This window comes from Cladophialophora yegresii (genome assembly GCF_000585515.1).
Source record: "Cladophialophora yegresii CBS 114405 chromosome Unknown aczIN-supercont1.1, whole genome shotgun sequence".
Lineage (NCBI taxonomy): Eukaryota > Fungi > Ascomycota > Eurotiomycetes > Chaetothyriales > Herpotrichiellaceae > Cladophialophora > Cladophialophora yegresii.
In genome coordinates, this window is record NW_006913045.1 from 933,641 (window position 1) to 946,861 (window position 13,221).

At 54.1% G+C, this 13,221-nt stretch overlaps 5 protein-coding genes across 5 annotated transcripts; 4 read left to right on the forward strand and 1 right to left on the reverse strand.

Moving 5' to 3' along the window:
* Positions 1-281: 281 nt before the first annotated feature.
* Positions 282-3,097, forward strand: A1O7_00339 (uncharacterized protein; the record flags this gene model as incomplete). Its single annotated transcript, XM_007754381.1, has 8 exons — positions 282-331; positions 422-823; positions 929-956; positions 1,040-1,103; positions 1,235-1,314; positions 1,406-1,577; positions 1,659-1,699; positions 1,805-3,097. 8 exons carry the CDS (start codon positions 282-284, stop codon positions 3,095-3,097), a joined length of 2,130 nt encoding a protein of 709 aa, XP_007752571.1.
* Positions 3,098-3,768: 671 nt separating this feature from the next.
* On the reverse strand, positions 3,769-5,853 carry A1O7_00340 (uncharacterized protein; the record flags this gene model as incomplete). The annotated part of the gene is made up of 5 exons (XM_007754382.1): positions 3,769-4,756; positions 4,811-4,894; positions 4,944-5,069; positions 5,118-5,239; positions 5,290-5,853. 5 exons carry the CDS (start codon positions 5,851-5,853, stop codon positions 3,769-3,771), a joined length of 1,884 nt encoding a protein of 627 aa, XP_007752572.1.
* A 2,831-nt stretch (positions 5,854-8,684) lies between these two features.
* On the forward strand, positions 8,685-9,343 carry A1O7_00341 (large subunit ribosomal protein L14e; the record flags this gene model as incomplete). Its single annotated transcript, XM_007754383.1, has 3 exons — positions 8,685-8,810; positions 8,895-9,158; positions 9,287-9,343. The coding sequence occupies 3 exons, from the start codon at positions 8,685-8,687 to the stop codon at positions 9,341-9,343; spliced, it is 447 nt and encodes a 148-aa protein (XP_007752573.1).
* Positions 9,344-10,973: 1,630 nt separating this feature from the next.
* Positions 10,974-11,751, forward strand: A1O7_00342 (nascent polypeptide-associated complex subunit alpha; the record flags this gene model as incomplete). The annotated part of the gene is made up of 3 exons (XM_007754384.1): positions 10,974-11,219; positions 11,319-11,377; positions 11,430-11,751. The coding sequence occupies 3 exons, from the start codon at positions 10,974-10,976 to the stop codon at positions 11,749-11,751; spliced, it is 627 nt and encodes a 208-aa protein (XP_007752574.1).
* A 471-nt stretch (positions 11,752-12,222) lies between these two features.
* A1O7_00343 (F-type H+-transporting ATPase subunit D) lies at positions 12,223-12,968 on the forward strand (the record flags this gene model as incomplete). Its single annotated transcript, XM_007754385.1, has 3 exons — positions 12,223-12,234; positions 12,285-12,833; positions 12,939-12,968. 3 exons carry the CDS (start codon positions 12,223-12,225, stop codon positions 12,966-12,968), a joined length of 591 nt encoding a protein of 196 aa, XP_007752575.1.
* Positions 12,969-13,221: the final 253 nt, after the last annotated feature.

Consider the following 13,221-nt stretch of genomic DNA (forward strand, 5'->3'; position numbering starts at 1 on the left):
TACAGTAATTAATACCTACCGGGAGTGTTGCTGAGACGGATGCCCGCCAAGACGCCGATTCTGACCAATGCGGCTAGCGTGCCGTGGCCTCGGCGCCATCTCGCATTTTGTCCGAGTCTTCACGGCCTTTCCTTTGGCCGTTGACGACTGCAGACCGCGGCTGAAGGTGTTCTTCTCATCGTATCTATCCCTGACCTCGTGCGAGTCAAACAGTGTACAGTGTATCCAAGAATCTTGGCCTTTGATATGTCTGGCCCATACGAGTGCTACCTGCGGACAAGATGACGACTATTCCGCCCCAAGTCGCCGTAGTCGACTTCCACCACGCTCGGTGTGTACATCTTCTCTGGCGATCTCACGCGACTGCGCAACTCGTGAGCACCGCATGTTCTAGGCCTCGCTAACACGCGGATGTTTGAAGGGGTCCCGAGGTCGAATTCTGGATCAACGAGGACGGCCGGACGCTTTCCAAGCGGAATGACTGGTCGTTGTTGCCGTTTATGGCGCTTTCGGATGGTGCCCACGCCATGGCCGAGGAGTTTAGTTACTTCACGTTGCTGGATAGGCGCGATGCGGCCACGGCGGATGATACTCACAGCCATTCAGCGTCGAGCAGTCCAGATATAAATCATGGCAGGCCGACCTCCCTCTTCGGCATCTCGTGCACGCGTCAGATACGCAGCGAGAAGTTGAAACGCCGCTCCCTGGATGTGACACGTTCGACGGTGCAGAAGGCCGTGGTGGTGGTGAGTCCGACGGCCAGAGGAATGGGGGAGCTGAGGGAGCGGCTGGGCGCGGTGACGGCGGCGTGGTTTGCGCAGGAGTAAGTGTCCTCTTTTATGTTCGCTCCCCTGTGATTTCCGTGTGGATTGATGCGCGTCTGGGACGTGAGATTGTCGCTGTTACACAGGCGCTGATGGTGTGCCAGAGACTTCTCGGACATTTCGATCTTACAGGTAGGTGAGTGCCCTGCGCGTTGTAGTAGCGTCGATCAAGCAAGTTCCGGGACGTGGCCAGTTGATGCGACCCGAACATGCAGGAGTTTCAAGCAAGTCTTGTCAGAGCCCCGCCTACGCATGAGGACGGCAAGGATCATAACTTTGGTACGTCTTCCTGCTGTGTTTAGGCCTTGCGTGCCTGCCAGATATACACCTATGGCTTTTGGGTAGTCAGCTCGAATGAAGACCTACGGACACACAACTGGTGTATTCTTACACTGATACTCGGTTGCCAGGCCTCTCTCTGCGAGAAATGATCTACGAGTTTCGACATCAGACACTCGCCTTGGTCAAATGTTTACTGCTGCAGCGGAAGGTGCGTTTTCATCTTTCTCATAGCCCCAGCACAACGTTCTGCCTTCCATGGCTTCTGGCTCGAACGGCGCACCATGCTCACGTCATGCTAGATGCTCTTCTTCGGGTCAAAGTGCGAACGCCTCTGCATGATGCAATTCGCCCTTGTCTCTCTCATCCCCGGCTTGATAGCGAACCTGCAGGATGCGGCGGATCCGAGTCTCGATTCTTATGCGCAGAATGCCCAACGAGCAGCGACTTTGAGGACTAGTGACAGGAATTCATGTACGTGTGGCTCCCTCGACGCGCTGTGGTCTGGGCGTGTCTCCCTTGGTATCCAGTAAGAACTAATGTGCCTTTCAACAGTATTAGCATATATGGGTCTGCCACTGCAGATATTTGGAAAGGTAAGAAAAGCCGTTACAAGCAAATCCCCGGACCTCGATGCTTCGTCGGGATCGTCCCCATACTCTATCTTCGCAACTAACGCCGACTCCCGTTATCCACTGCAGGGCTCCTTCTTCGGCCCCTACACGCCCCTCCAACAACTCGACATCCTCGCCGACTACGACACCAAATCCTACGTCGTCGGCTCGACAAACAGCCTGCTCCTCCAGCAAAAGGAGAAATACTCGGACATACTCATCAACCTGGACGAATCCAACTCCATCACCATGACATCTCCATCCCTTCGATCCGCGCTGCAACTCTCGGCCGCCGACCGCCGATGGATCGACTTCCTGACCCAAACCGTGCTCGACACCTGGGACCCCGACAACCCTTCCCGCCCCCGCCACATGGGCTACGCCGGCAGCGAGGACAGCATCCGCATGCAATTCGAAGAATACATCCTCTCACTGCTATCGAGCATGGCCTACCAGATCTACCACGAGAGCCTCGTCTCCAACGCCATTCCGGCCACTGTGGCCAACATCCCCGACCACTTCCCCGACCCAGGCGACACGGCAGGCGACTTCAACCCGGAGTTTCTGGCCATGTGGCGGAGCACGCACAACTTTGAGCTCTTCGACAAACTCACCTCGGGGAACCGCATCTTTGACATCATCGAGCCGCGCCACCCCACGGGTGGGGCACTGGGTGTCGAAGACTTGCAGCGCAGGTTCGCCCAGGGCATGGCCGAGCTGCACCTGGACGACCGCGTGCGCGAGGGCCGCGAACAGCTGGGGCGCACGTTGCAGAGCGGGCGCGAGCGCGTCGAGGCCGGCCTGCGCGGCGTGTGGGCCGAGGTCGAGCGCGCGCGCCAGCTCCGCCAAGCAGCGAAACGCCAGAGTCAGAGTCCAAGCCAGACACGGACGCACGCCGCCGCCGAACTCGCCGAAGACCACACGCAGGAGAAGAAGGAGAAGGAAAATCAAGACCCGGGCACATTATCCCCCACGACCTCGAACTCGAACCCAAACTCAAACTCCACAGCCGTGCCCGAAACCGACGCCCGACAACCCACCTCCACCTCGCCCACGCCTCCTGAATCCAGGTCCGGCGGCGTGTGGAGTGCGCTTGTCATCCGAGACCGCGCCCCCAAAGTCGACACCGCGCAGATCCAGGCCTCCGCGCGCGAGAGCGCCGTCAAGGCGGGCGCGTATTTCAGCTCATGGGGCACGTGGGCGAGGGAGAGGATGCAGCAGCAGCAGCAACAACAGCAGCGGGAGCAGAGGCTCAAAAAGGGGGAACACCCCACCGCTTCTGCCACGGGAGAGGATGCAGCCGCCAGTGGTGGTGGTGATGATGGTGGCAGGACGGACGATCATAATGCCCGGGATGGAGGCGTCGAGACGTTGAGATGAGGACGAGATGAGCTGGAACGAGAGATTGATACACGCACGATCTGTTGCACAAGTTTATACCCACGTCCACGCCTGCACCCGCATACACTCTGCATTGGTGCGGTGCAGTGGGTTGAGGACGAGGAGTCCAAAACGAGTGAGAATGAGGGTGAGAGTGAGATGTAGTGGTAGTCATAGGCTGTTTAATGAGGGCACCGACAATACGTAGTAGCACCTATTTTTGAGTTCGGGCCTGTCTGGATTCATGCCAATGCAGCCTCGTTGCACAGTATCTGCTACAATTCTCATTCCCAGAGAGATGGAACCGACACACATACTATGTAGGCATCGTGACACTTCGGAAACCACATGGCTTCTGAAGCTCTGAACAACCACTAACCACCGATACCCTTAGGCATGACTTTCCACGTGCATGACCTTGTCGATACACCGAAACCTGCCGAAAAGTAGACATGCGGATACATCAAGTATATCGACTGTGGCTCCTTTCCAGCGAGACCATCTTGCTTGATGATTGATGAGCAACCCTAGACCTCTTAGCATACGCAAGCAAATTCGTGACAAGTGGTATCATTTTTCCTCGCATCAGGTTTTCCCCTTTTCGAACGCCCTGCCACAAGACAATTCCCACCCGAACACACAACATACCACCGAGACAATATTGGTATTGCTCACTTCCTGGATTTGCCAGCAAATCTCGGAAGTCGGGCCGGAAGTCTTACTCGCCACGCGTCGACCGCCGTCTGCAAACGAGCCGCAAAGCCAGATCTGACCTTGTTCTGCGCGAACCCTGCCTTGACATATTTGGCCCAAGTGTTTGTCAAGACCAACTCTTTGATGCTGAGCTCGGCCTTGTCGAAGATCGCCTCGTCGAAAGAGTCCGGGATGCCGATGTTAGCAGGCAGTCTCTCTCCGAAATTGGTCATCTTGTACTGTTGCATCTGGATCGACTGGCTTGCATCACGCTTCCAGTTGTCCTTTCCACCTTCGCCAATTACAGTCGACACAACTGACAGTGGACCTTTGCCGCTCTGGCTTTCCAGATCCTCTGAGACGGTAGAAGAGTAGTAGTTGTCGAATGGCGTAGCCGCATTGGAGGTTGGCTCGGCGCAGACGAGGGCCGCGTATTGTTCAAAGGTAGCTGCAAGGTCTCTCAAATGCGCCGAAGAGATGTTGATCGGGAACTCCGAGTATTTGAGGCTTACGAACGAAGCATAGATCCCGACTGCCTGTTGGAATTGTCGTCGCGTCAGTGTTGGTTCATGGCCTTTGGTTTGTCCCTGCTTGCGCAGCGTTGCCGACTTCGCGTTCGTCGCTGCCCAATTGGCTTTCCAATCACGAACATGGATCAAAAAGCTGATGTTCTCGCCAGAGAAATCTCTCAGAGCCGAAAACATGAGCAGCCCGGTGGGGTCCAGTTTCAAGGCTCGCTCGAGGGCGCTCATAGTGTACATGACACCTTGTCGTGTGCTCACGGTACTCTTGATTGATTGGTGTCCGAGCTTTGTGGAACTGGTTGTGATGGAGCCATATTTCTGCTTCTCTTCCCACTCTGCGATAATGTCACGAGTCTCGGTCGCGAGTCGTCGGTGTTTGAAGATCTGAAAGAACGGGACAAATATCACTGACGCCTGCATGATCACGATGGATGGCGAGAACCTGAATATGCATAAGTGACGTTCTATGAGTCAATCAAACCAGAGGGAGGCTCACCATAGTGGGGGAACAAAATAGAAGTCTGCCTTTGCCATGCCGGGCGCATACAATGCAATTAACCACATTGGTGAAGCTGGCAAACTGATCTCTCGTCAGTGAACGTTGGGTGACACTCGCAATTGAGACCTACCCGGCGAGAACGCAAGCAACAGTTTGTTTGCGCCATCCGTGAACGTCATTGATCCTTCGGACCCTCCAGAGCAGCACGGGCGCATAGATCCATGACCAGAAAATCTGCCATGCAATCGAAGGCCACCTGAACCAGGTCAGCAGGTGAGCTTCCAGCAAGCATTCATCCACTTACCATTCCCATCCTCGTCGACACTCTTTCATCTGGTCAGGCGTCCCTGTCTGGGCATTACCGGTCATGCCGAAACCAGCATGAAATCTTCTGGAAGCCAGAAAGATGATGAGAGTCAATAGCAGCTGAGAAATCGTTAGCCGAGCCCCATCGATGTCATCATGGATTCACTTACTTGAACACTCATGCCAATAGCGATCCAAGTCATTGTATTTTTCGTGGCATTGTATGTCTTGACCTTCTCCCACCACTTCCGCCAGGTTGGTGTCTTGGAGGTGAAAGTCGGCTTCGTTCCAGTGCGAAGATCTCCTTCCACGTATCTCTTCTGAGCAGTGGCAACCGAGAGCAGTTGAGCATTGGTAGCTTGGAAGAGAGCGATACCCAAGGGCAGGTAGATGCTCATGATCCAGAACTCGGTAGCACAGGGAAAGTACGCATTGAGCACATAGGCGATCATGCAAAGGACCCAGTACACATGGAGGACTGCGACAGCACTGACTGCCAGTGGAATGTTTCGCATACGGAGGTAAGGTTGGCGCCGATGACGGATGAGGAAGATTGCAGCAGGCAGCAAGAGGCATGTCCAGGCAATGACGAGGCCAATGTAGACGATGCCGAGTCCGTCGGTGTTGATTCTGTAAGCCATGTCATAGCCATCCGCGAACCGACGCTGGGTGAGAGCCTGAGGAGTCGAGGGAGCAATGCTGCCTTTGTCGGGACTATTAACGGCCCTCGGCATGGAGCCTGTACATGGTGAAGACGTTGAAGCCATCCGTGCCAGCGGATAGCGTGTTCAATCAGTGGATTTGGAATAAGCCAATGTGCCGATGTCGATATGACGGTGAGAGATTAGAAGGAGAGGATGGTGATGTCGACAGATGAGTGAAGTAAGACGAGCGCGTGTCGACCCAGGTCGGCAGTGTGCGTGGGCCGAGCTGCTGTGAGAGCTGCGAGTGACTGGCGCGTGAGATGTTATCGGGGTCGCACAGCAGACAGGGAAACGGTAAGAGCGAAAGGATGATAGAAGGCAAGAGGGGAGGACAGAATGAATTGACACAGTAAGAAGAACACACTGCCCAGCAGGCGGGATTGAACATGGAACGTGTGAGAGACAGTTCAGTCCGCCAGAAGAAGAACGATGAATCAATTGTTTGTCAGTGGTAGCTGACGGCGACTGTCACCTTCAGTTCACAAGGCTCTCAATCCTGTGTGCCCCTCGCTCATTTTCGCCTTGGGTGCGGCACACCATGAGTTTTATGTACTGTTTCAGCAGCGGGCACTTGCCTGGAGAATTATTTCCCGCACCCCTCCAAGCAGATTGAATGTCCCTGCCTTCCACGCAGGAGGCGAAAAGAGAGATCTGGACGCAACCAAATTGTAATCCGGCCTGAGTGATGACGGCTACTTAAAGAGTGATGGATCTGCCGTCGACGAGTATGCAGAGAAGACAAAGAAGTTTGGTTGACCAGCTCAAGCCTTGCAGGACAGCTAGCGGCCTTGGCCCGGAAGACAAAGAAACACGCCATTTGCGGAGTCGAGACCACCCAGTCACCTTCCAAACACCCTTCTACCGTTCCACGTTCTCCCCCTTGTCTGTTCTCCGTGCATGGTACTTGTACCACCCTGCCAAAGCTCGACGGATCTGCTTTGTGAGATGCCTCGTGTGCCGGACTGGTGAGGCGGATGGGTGTCCTTTAATCCCATTTCCCAGTCGACTACACAACGGCACTATCCTGGTCCGTAAGCTAGTGGACTCTTGAATCCCGCCATCTGAGATCACGCGAGCATCCCAGATCTCTCGCTTCTGGCGAGCTATCTATCATACTCCTACATGTACTTACCAATAGGCGGTGGGGTCACGTTTACGGCTGTGTAATTGTGAGCTCAACCTCCGAGGCTAGCTTGTCCCGAAGCGCAAAACCTTTGACACGTGTGATCTGTTTCCATTGGTATTTCTACCCGAGACAGGCTTCGAAGAGAAAGTTATTTGCTATGGTTACACTTGGTCGGGATTGTACCGCTTTGCCGAATGCAAGTCCCACCGACTGTGCATTGGTATCCAGCATATCTACGATGGAGACACGTTGCCGCACGAGGAGTCACCAACCTACGGAGTACATGCAGTATCCTTCCTCATGCTTGTTCCCCAGTATCATAAGAATGGTTTGGCTCCCAGATTAGACATCACTGTCTACAGCTGGACGTGTCAGCATTGAGATGCCAACTGCAGAGATTCATTCTAGGTCGCCAAAGAGCCCAGCAAGGGCATCGCAAGAGGAGGAGCTATCTGTGCGGCTCAGGTGAGGGAGAAATTGGTCAAGTTGAATCCTAGAAGGTGAGATCGACCTATTCGACAACCAGAAAGGGTGAACAAGGAACGGCACGAGCGAGGTTCGAACCGTCGGTAAGTCCATAGGAGATGACGGCTATTTGCAGGTCGGGGTATCACGCGGGCTGCGCACACGAAAGCGAGATACGAAGCCTCCCTTGAAGCCGGGAGCAATCACACACGCCAGATCCAGCGCAAGACTTCTGACATCAAGACGACAGCACGCGGCAGCGATGAGGCCGGAGCAAGCAAGATTTGATCCTCGTCTTACCTGCTAAGGAGTCAGCAGTGAACCCACGCAAACAAATGTAACATCTACTGCTGTCAAATTTCCTCAGAGATCTTGGTGAAGGGTACGATCATGTCAAATTTGATCATTTACTATCTAGGCAGATGAGGTTGTAATCATCGGAAAGACGCGGTGCTGGGTAAAGAAATAAAGGGAGAGAGGCGCGTACCTTTGAAGGCCTCGTCCTCGACTCAGCCGACGGACGCCACATGATTCAGTAAACAACGAGTCCGAGAAACTGCGGCAACGGAGGCGGACATAGGACATCTTGGGATCTGGTATGGTACCCGCATCGCTGTTCAAGCGGTTAGTCAGTCGTGCCCCACGAAATTGTAGCCGAAGATGGGAGCAGTAAATGGGTCGAGTTGTTCAGCATATGTAAGAATAGAATATCATGTCTCCGGTACTGTTAAGAGGCTCCGGCGAGAGTCTCCAGCACCGAATTCAATCGCAAATTATAACATCATGAAGGGTGAGAAAGGAAGGAGCAGACGGAAGAACTGACCTGCTTGGGCTACCACTGGATCAGATGGCGAACAGTCATCGGCGCTTCCGTTCCAGAGTCGTAGAGGCAGAGACCGAGTAGAAGACGCCTCGCATAGTAGTCGAAGCGAGAGAGTGTATGGCGTGCCCAAGATGAAGAGCTACCTACAATTCTTGCTTCACCAAGCAGAAATTAAAAAGGCCCAAGAGATTCGAAAAGTTCCAGATCTCGCCCGCCATAAAAGGTAGGTCTACCGATATTGCTTGGCACACAAATTCTTGGCCTGGCGCTAACGAATTTCCCCCGGCGCACGAAGGGCGTTCGACTCAGCCAGATTGAACTCGGACGGCACCAACAAATACATTTCCCTCCTTCGTACGTGCTCGACATCCGGTGCGACTTTCCACGGGCTCTCATACTGATCCTCGCGCGCAGCCTCACCCAGTCTCATATCACTTTGCCGGCAAGATGTCCAACGTCGATATCAAGGCCGCTGGGTGGAAACTCGTCGAGGTCGGCCGGATTGTCACCATCCGCGCAGGTCCCTACGATGGCAAGCTGGCCGTTGTGGTGGAGATAATAGATCCCGGCAGAGTATGTTTGATGTTCGGGCGCTTTGGTATCATGCCAGATAGAAGAGAAACAGATTTGGCTCACAAAACTTTTGTTTTTTTCTAGGTCCTAGTTGACGGTCCGTCGAGCAAGGAAGGCGCCGTAGTCCCCCGACAGGCCATCGCCACCAGCACACTCTCCCTCACACCCTGGGTCATCCCCAACCTCCCCAAAGCCGCAGGCACAGGTCCGGTTAAGAAGCTCTGGGAAAAGAACGAGATTGACTCTAAGTGGGCTGAGTCGTCGTGGGCGAAGAAGCGAGAGCAGCAGGAGCGGCGGAGAAATCTTACCGACTTTGAGCGTTTCAAGGTGATGAGGTTGAAGAAGCAGGTGAGTTGAGACAGGTGGCTATAGTCTACGAGCTCTACCAAATACACATCCTGGGCTTCCGCATCCCCGGCTGACTGGAGCCGGGTGTATCTGTGTGGGATTACAGGGCTGACGAACAGGATTTCTAGGCACGATTCGAGACATTGAAGGCTCAGGCCAAAGTCCGAGCAACTGCCAAGGCATGAATGCGACATGGTTACAGGCGTCACAATCGAGTTCAAAATCCTCATTTTCAGTGAGAGGCATGCTGAGTGCATGCATGCCAAGAAGGTCAAATGGTCAATGTAAATTGGCACCAGCATCCGCGGCTGTGGCTTCTTCTCTCCGCCCGCGCGGGTTTTCTGCAGAACATGATTCAATAAATTCATGAAATGCGATCAAGATTCAAAGAGGGAAATCGACTCTGATCAGGCAGAGCCAGGCGAACCCTCCAAAGGTGTACTTACGGAACCAATTCCAACGCACAGTCAGTTGATCTTGCAAGATCTCCCCTTGCACCTATTCACCTGAGTCGATTGAACACCTGTTCGTCCTCAGGCTCTATATCATGTAGAGACGGGTGTCGTCTTGCCTCTGATAGACTCGCGTTCCTTTCGTTGGACGAATTTTCGCACATCCAATGATATTCCAGCTCACAGCAATGTTCAAGATTGTCTGTGAACGGTTGCGTGAAGCTAGTGGCTGGCCGGGGCCTTTTATTGCGTTTCGTCCTTGATCGGTTGCGGTTCGCGGACAAGTTTCACCAGGACGCGTCTCTTTACGTCGTGTCCCTAGTGACAAGAGGAGCTGCGAAACCGCCTTGTCCTGTCCAGCAAGCATGCTGAGTAAGTTTGCATGAGGGCCTCCTTGGGTAAGCGTAGTGGCTCTTTGGTCAGGTTTGCCCAGTACCGCGAGAGCCACGGGCTAGGACCATGTTACTTACGGAGTACCAGTCTTGTATGCCTGTGCTGAGAGTTGTCCGTCGTCGTCTTAATAACTAATATGCTTCTGAGCAGCATCTTCCCAAGTTGTCAACAGAGGGGTTGTGTCGCAGATATCTCATGCTGAGCCATATGGCTTCAGCAGAACCTCGTCGAGCCATAGAAGCCTTTCCGTCCCAAGGGTCGTTTCCGAACTGGACGGGCTGGTCTGGAGCCATCTTGTCCGGAAAGCCGATCAAGGGTTTGATGGCCTTGCTCGTCAAGGCAGTCACTCTTTTGCACAAGGACAATTGGACTTGGCAACAAGGCACAGATGGCAAGTCCCAGCAAGGCTGCACGGGAGCGAATAATAATCCCAAATGTCTATGCCGCATTGTAGCAACCTGGCCTCGGGACTGAGTCCGGCATCAAATGTGTTGGATAGATGATTGGTAAATGGTGGAAGGGTTGACATCTTCCGGGCGAGCCACGATCTCATAGAAGTCAGCTCTTCAGGGCGGACAACATTTTCCCTTTGCTACCACCTTTACACCAAAGCCAGCCTGTTCAGCACAGGTGGTGTTGCCTTGAAGCTCGAGGTCGAATGTAGAGCCCCGGGGCGGTAACGTGAGGATGTTGGACTAAAGCGGCGGCAGGGCAGCTGAGTGCACCATCTTTAATTGCCAAGCGATAACTTCACGTGACCCTCCACAATCCAAACACCTACCGGATCACTTCACAAAATCACAGAGCTCATCAACTGGTTGAAGAATCGCAGATGTAAGTTGCTGAGCTCCAGTCTGCACCTGTCCGGGTACCCCATGCTTATGAACATTCAAATCCCAGCTTCATTCAGGCACCTATTCTGCCTGCAAATCGAGGTCCGGTCCCGCCGACGGAATCCAGCTGATTCACCATGTCCAACCCGAGAATAGAAGAGCTTCCGGACGACGAGCCCGATAAGAAGGCAGCAGCTGAGGACGCATCCAGCTCGTCCGACTCCGAACCTGAAGCGACTGGTGAAGGAGACGCGAACATCCCAGCCGGAGCTTCAGTCGCAGTTCACAGCCGAAACGAGAAAAAGGCACGAAAGGCAATTGGCAAATTGGGCTTGAAGCATGTCCCGGGTATCACACGGGTGACGCTGCGAAGACCGAAAGGCGTGAGTCGTCCTCCGCAGAGCCAAACCCAGATGATATTCCTGGGTGCTGGTTGCATGCACCTTGCAAATCGTGGCAAATTGGCTGATGTGATACTACAGATCCTCTTCGTGATCTCCAACCCTGACGTCTACCGCTCGCCAACCAGCAACACCTGGATGTAAGCTTACAAGTGCCCTGCTTGGGTACATGACCATCTAACACGCTAGCAGTATCTTTGGTGAAGCCAAGATCGAAGACCTCAACTCGCAATCCCAAGCCGCCGCCGCTCAACAGCTCGCAGCTGCTGAAGCCGCCAACGCAGACCACTCCGGCCATGATCATGCACATGAGAACGGCAAGGGCAAGGCAGTCGAGGACAAGAAGGCGGACGAGGAGGAAGACGACGATGAGGAAGTGGACGACAGCGGCCTTGAGGCTAAGGACATCGAACTCGTCATGACCCAGGCGTCAGTGTCGAGGAAGAAAGCTGTCAAAGCTCTGAAGGAAAACGGCAACGACATAGTCAACTCTATCATGGCGCTAAGTGTATGATCAAGAGAATCAGGGCGTTGCAAAAAGTTGTGTTGACTGGTCTGCATCGGTTGGTGAAGGGATTGCCCAAGTCATGAATGTGATATGTCCAACTATGCCGAACCTCGGCGAGGTGCTCACAAAGCGCGCATACAGGGAGGAGTGTGCTTCAGATAAGCGAAATGAACAAATGCTTGTCTACCAGGTCTTAGCTGTAAAGCCCATACACCACTGCTTCTGTGACGCCGCCGTTGTGGGAGAAGATGTCCTCGATATCTGTGGAGCATTCAAGCAGCAGCGGATGTCAGAACCAGAACCAGAATCAGAACCATCGGGCACATGCCACGTGATAATCTACGGACAAATGCTAAATCACGTGATCAAAACCGAACTTCGCCGGAGCTCAAACCTCAGGGACGTAACTTGATTCTCAGACCCAATTCAGCCACTCACTCTCCCCTCTCACCAACAAAACCTCTACAACCCGTCACAATGGCCGCTCCGGTAAGTGGTGCAGCTCGACTCCCCGCCACCGCCTTCCCCCCGCACCATAGAAGACCGGATTGCTGCATCCCAGAAACGAGCATTGGACTGACATCTCAATCTTTCCCCTCTTCCAGGCACGCGCAGCAAGCAAGCTCGACTGGTCCAAAGTCGGTACCCAGCTCGGCCTCCGCGGCAGCACGGCGACCTCGCTTTCGAACTTCAAGAAGCGCCACGACGATGCCCGCCGCCGCGTGCAGGTGCTCTCGGATCAGCCCACAAACGTCGACTTCGGGCACTACCGCTCCGTGCTGAAGAACACGGCCGTCATCGACGAGATCGAGCAGTATTTCAAGGGCTTCCAGCCCAAGACGTACGACGTCAACAAGCAGATCAAGGCCATCGAGGCGTTCGAGCAGGTCGCGGTCAAGAACGCCGAGGAGACAAAGGACAAAGTGGCGGTCGAGCTGCGGAGCCTGGAGAAGGCGCTGAACGACATCGAGGGCGCGAGACCGTGGGAGGAGACGACCGTGGACGAGATCGCCAGCGCGGCGCCCGAGATCGACGAGTATACGGCCAGGTTGGTCAAAAAGGGTCGGTGGATGCCACCCGGGTACCAGGTACGAATGCCTACGTTTTCTTTATTCCCTGACTTTCTGGCCTCTTTCTCGTGGAGGACGTCACTATAAACGTGAACTACTGGTGGCTAATTCTGTGGGGTACAGGAGAATTTCCCCAACCTATCGGTGTTGTAAGCGCTACGGTGTCATGGCATGGTGGGTGCCAAGTTCAAGAAGCAGAGACGGTGGTGGCCGAAACGACGTGTGGCGCGTGCAGCTGGCAGCGTCGCAGGCAGCTCTCGGAAGACCCTTTCCTGGAGACCAGAATCCATGCTTTGGTCTGTCATCCAGAGCTGCGTGTATAGTGGCTTAGACTCGAAACATTGCAGCATTCAATTTTGCAGGCAGATGAAGCTCGTTCTCGTCTAGGTCCTTGAAATTATCGTGT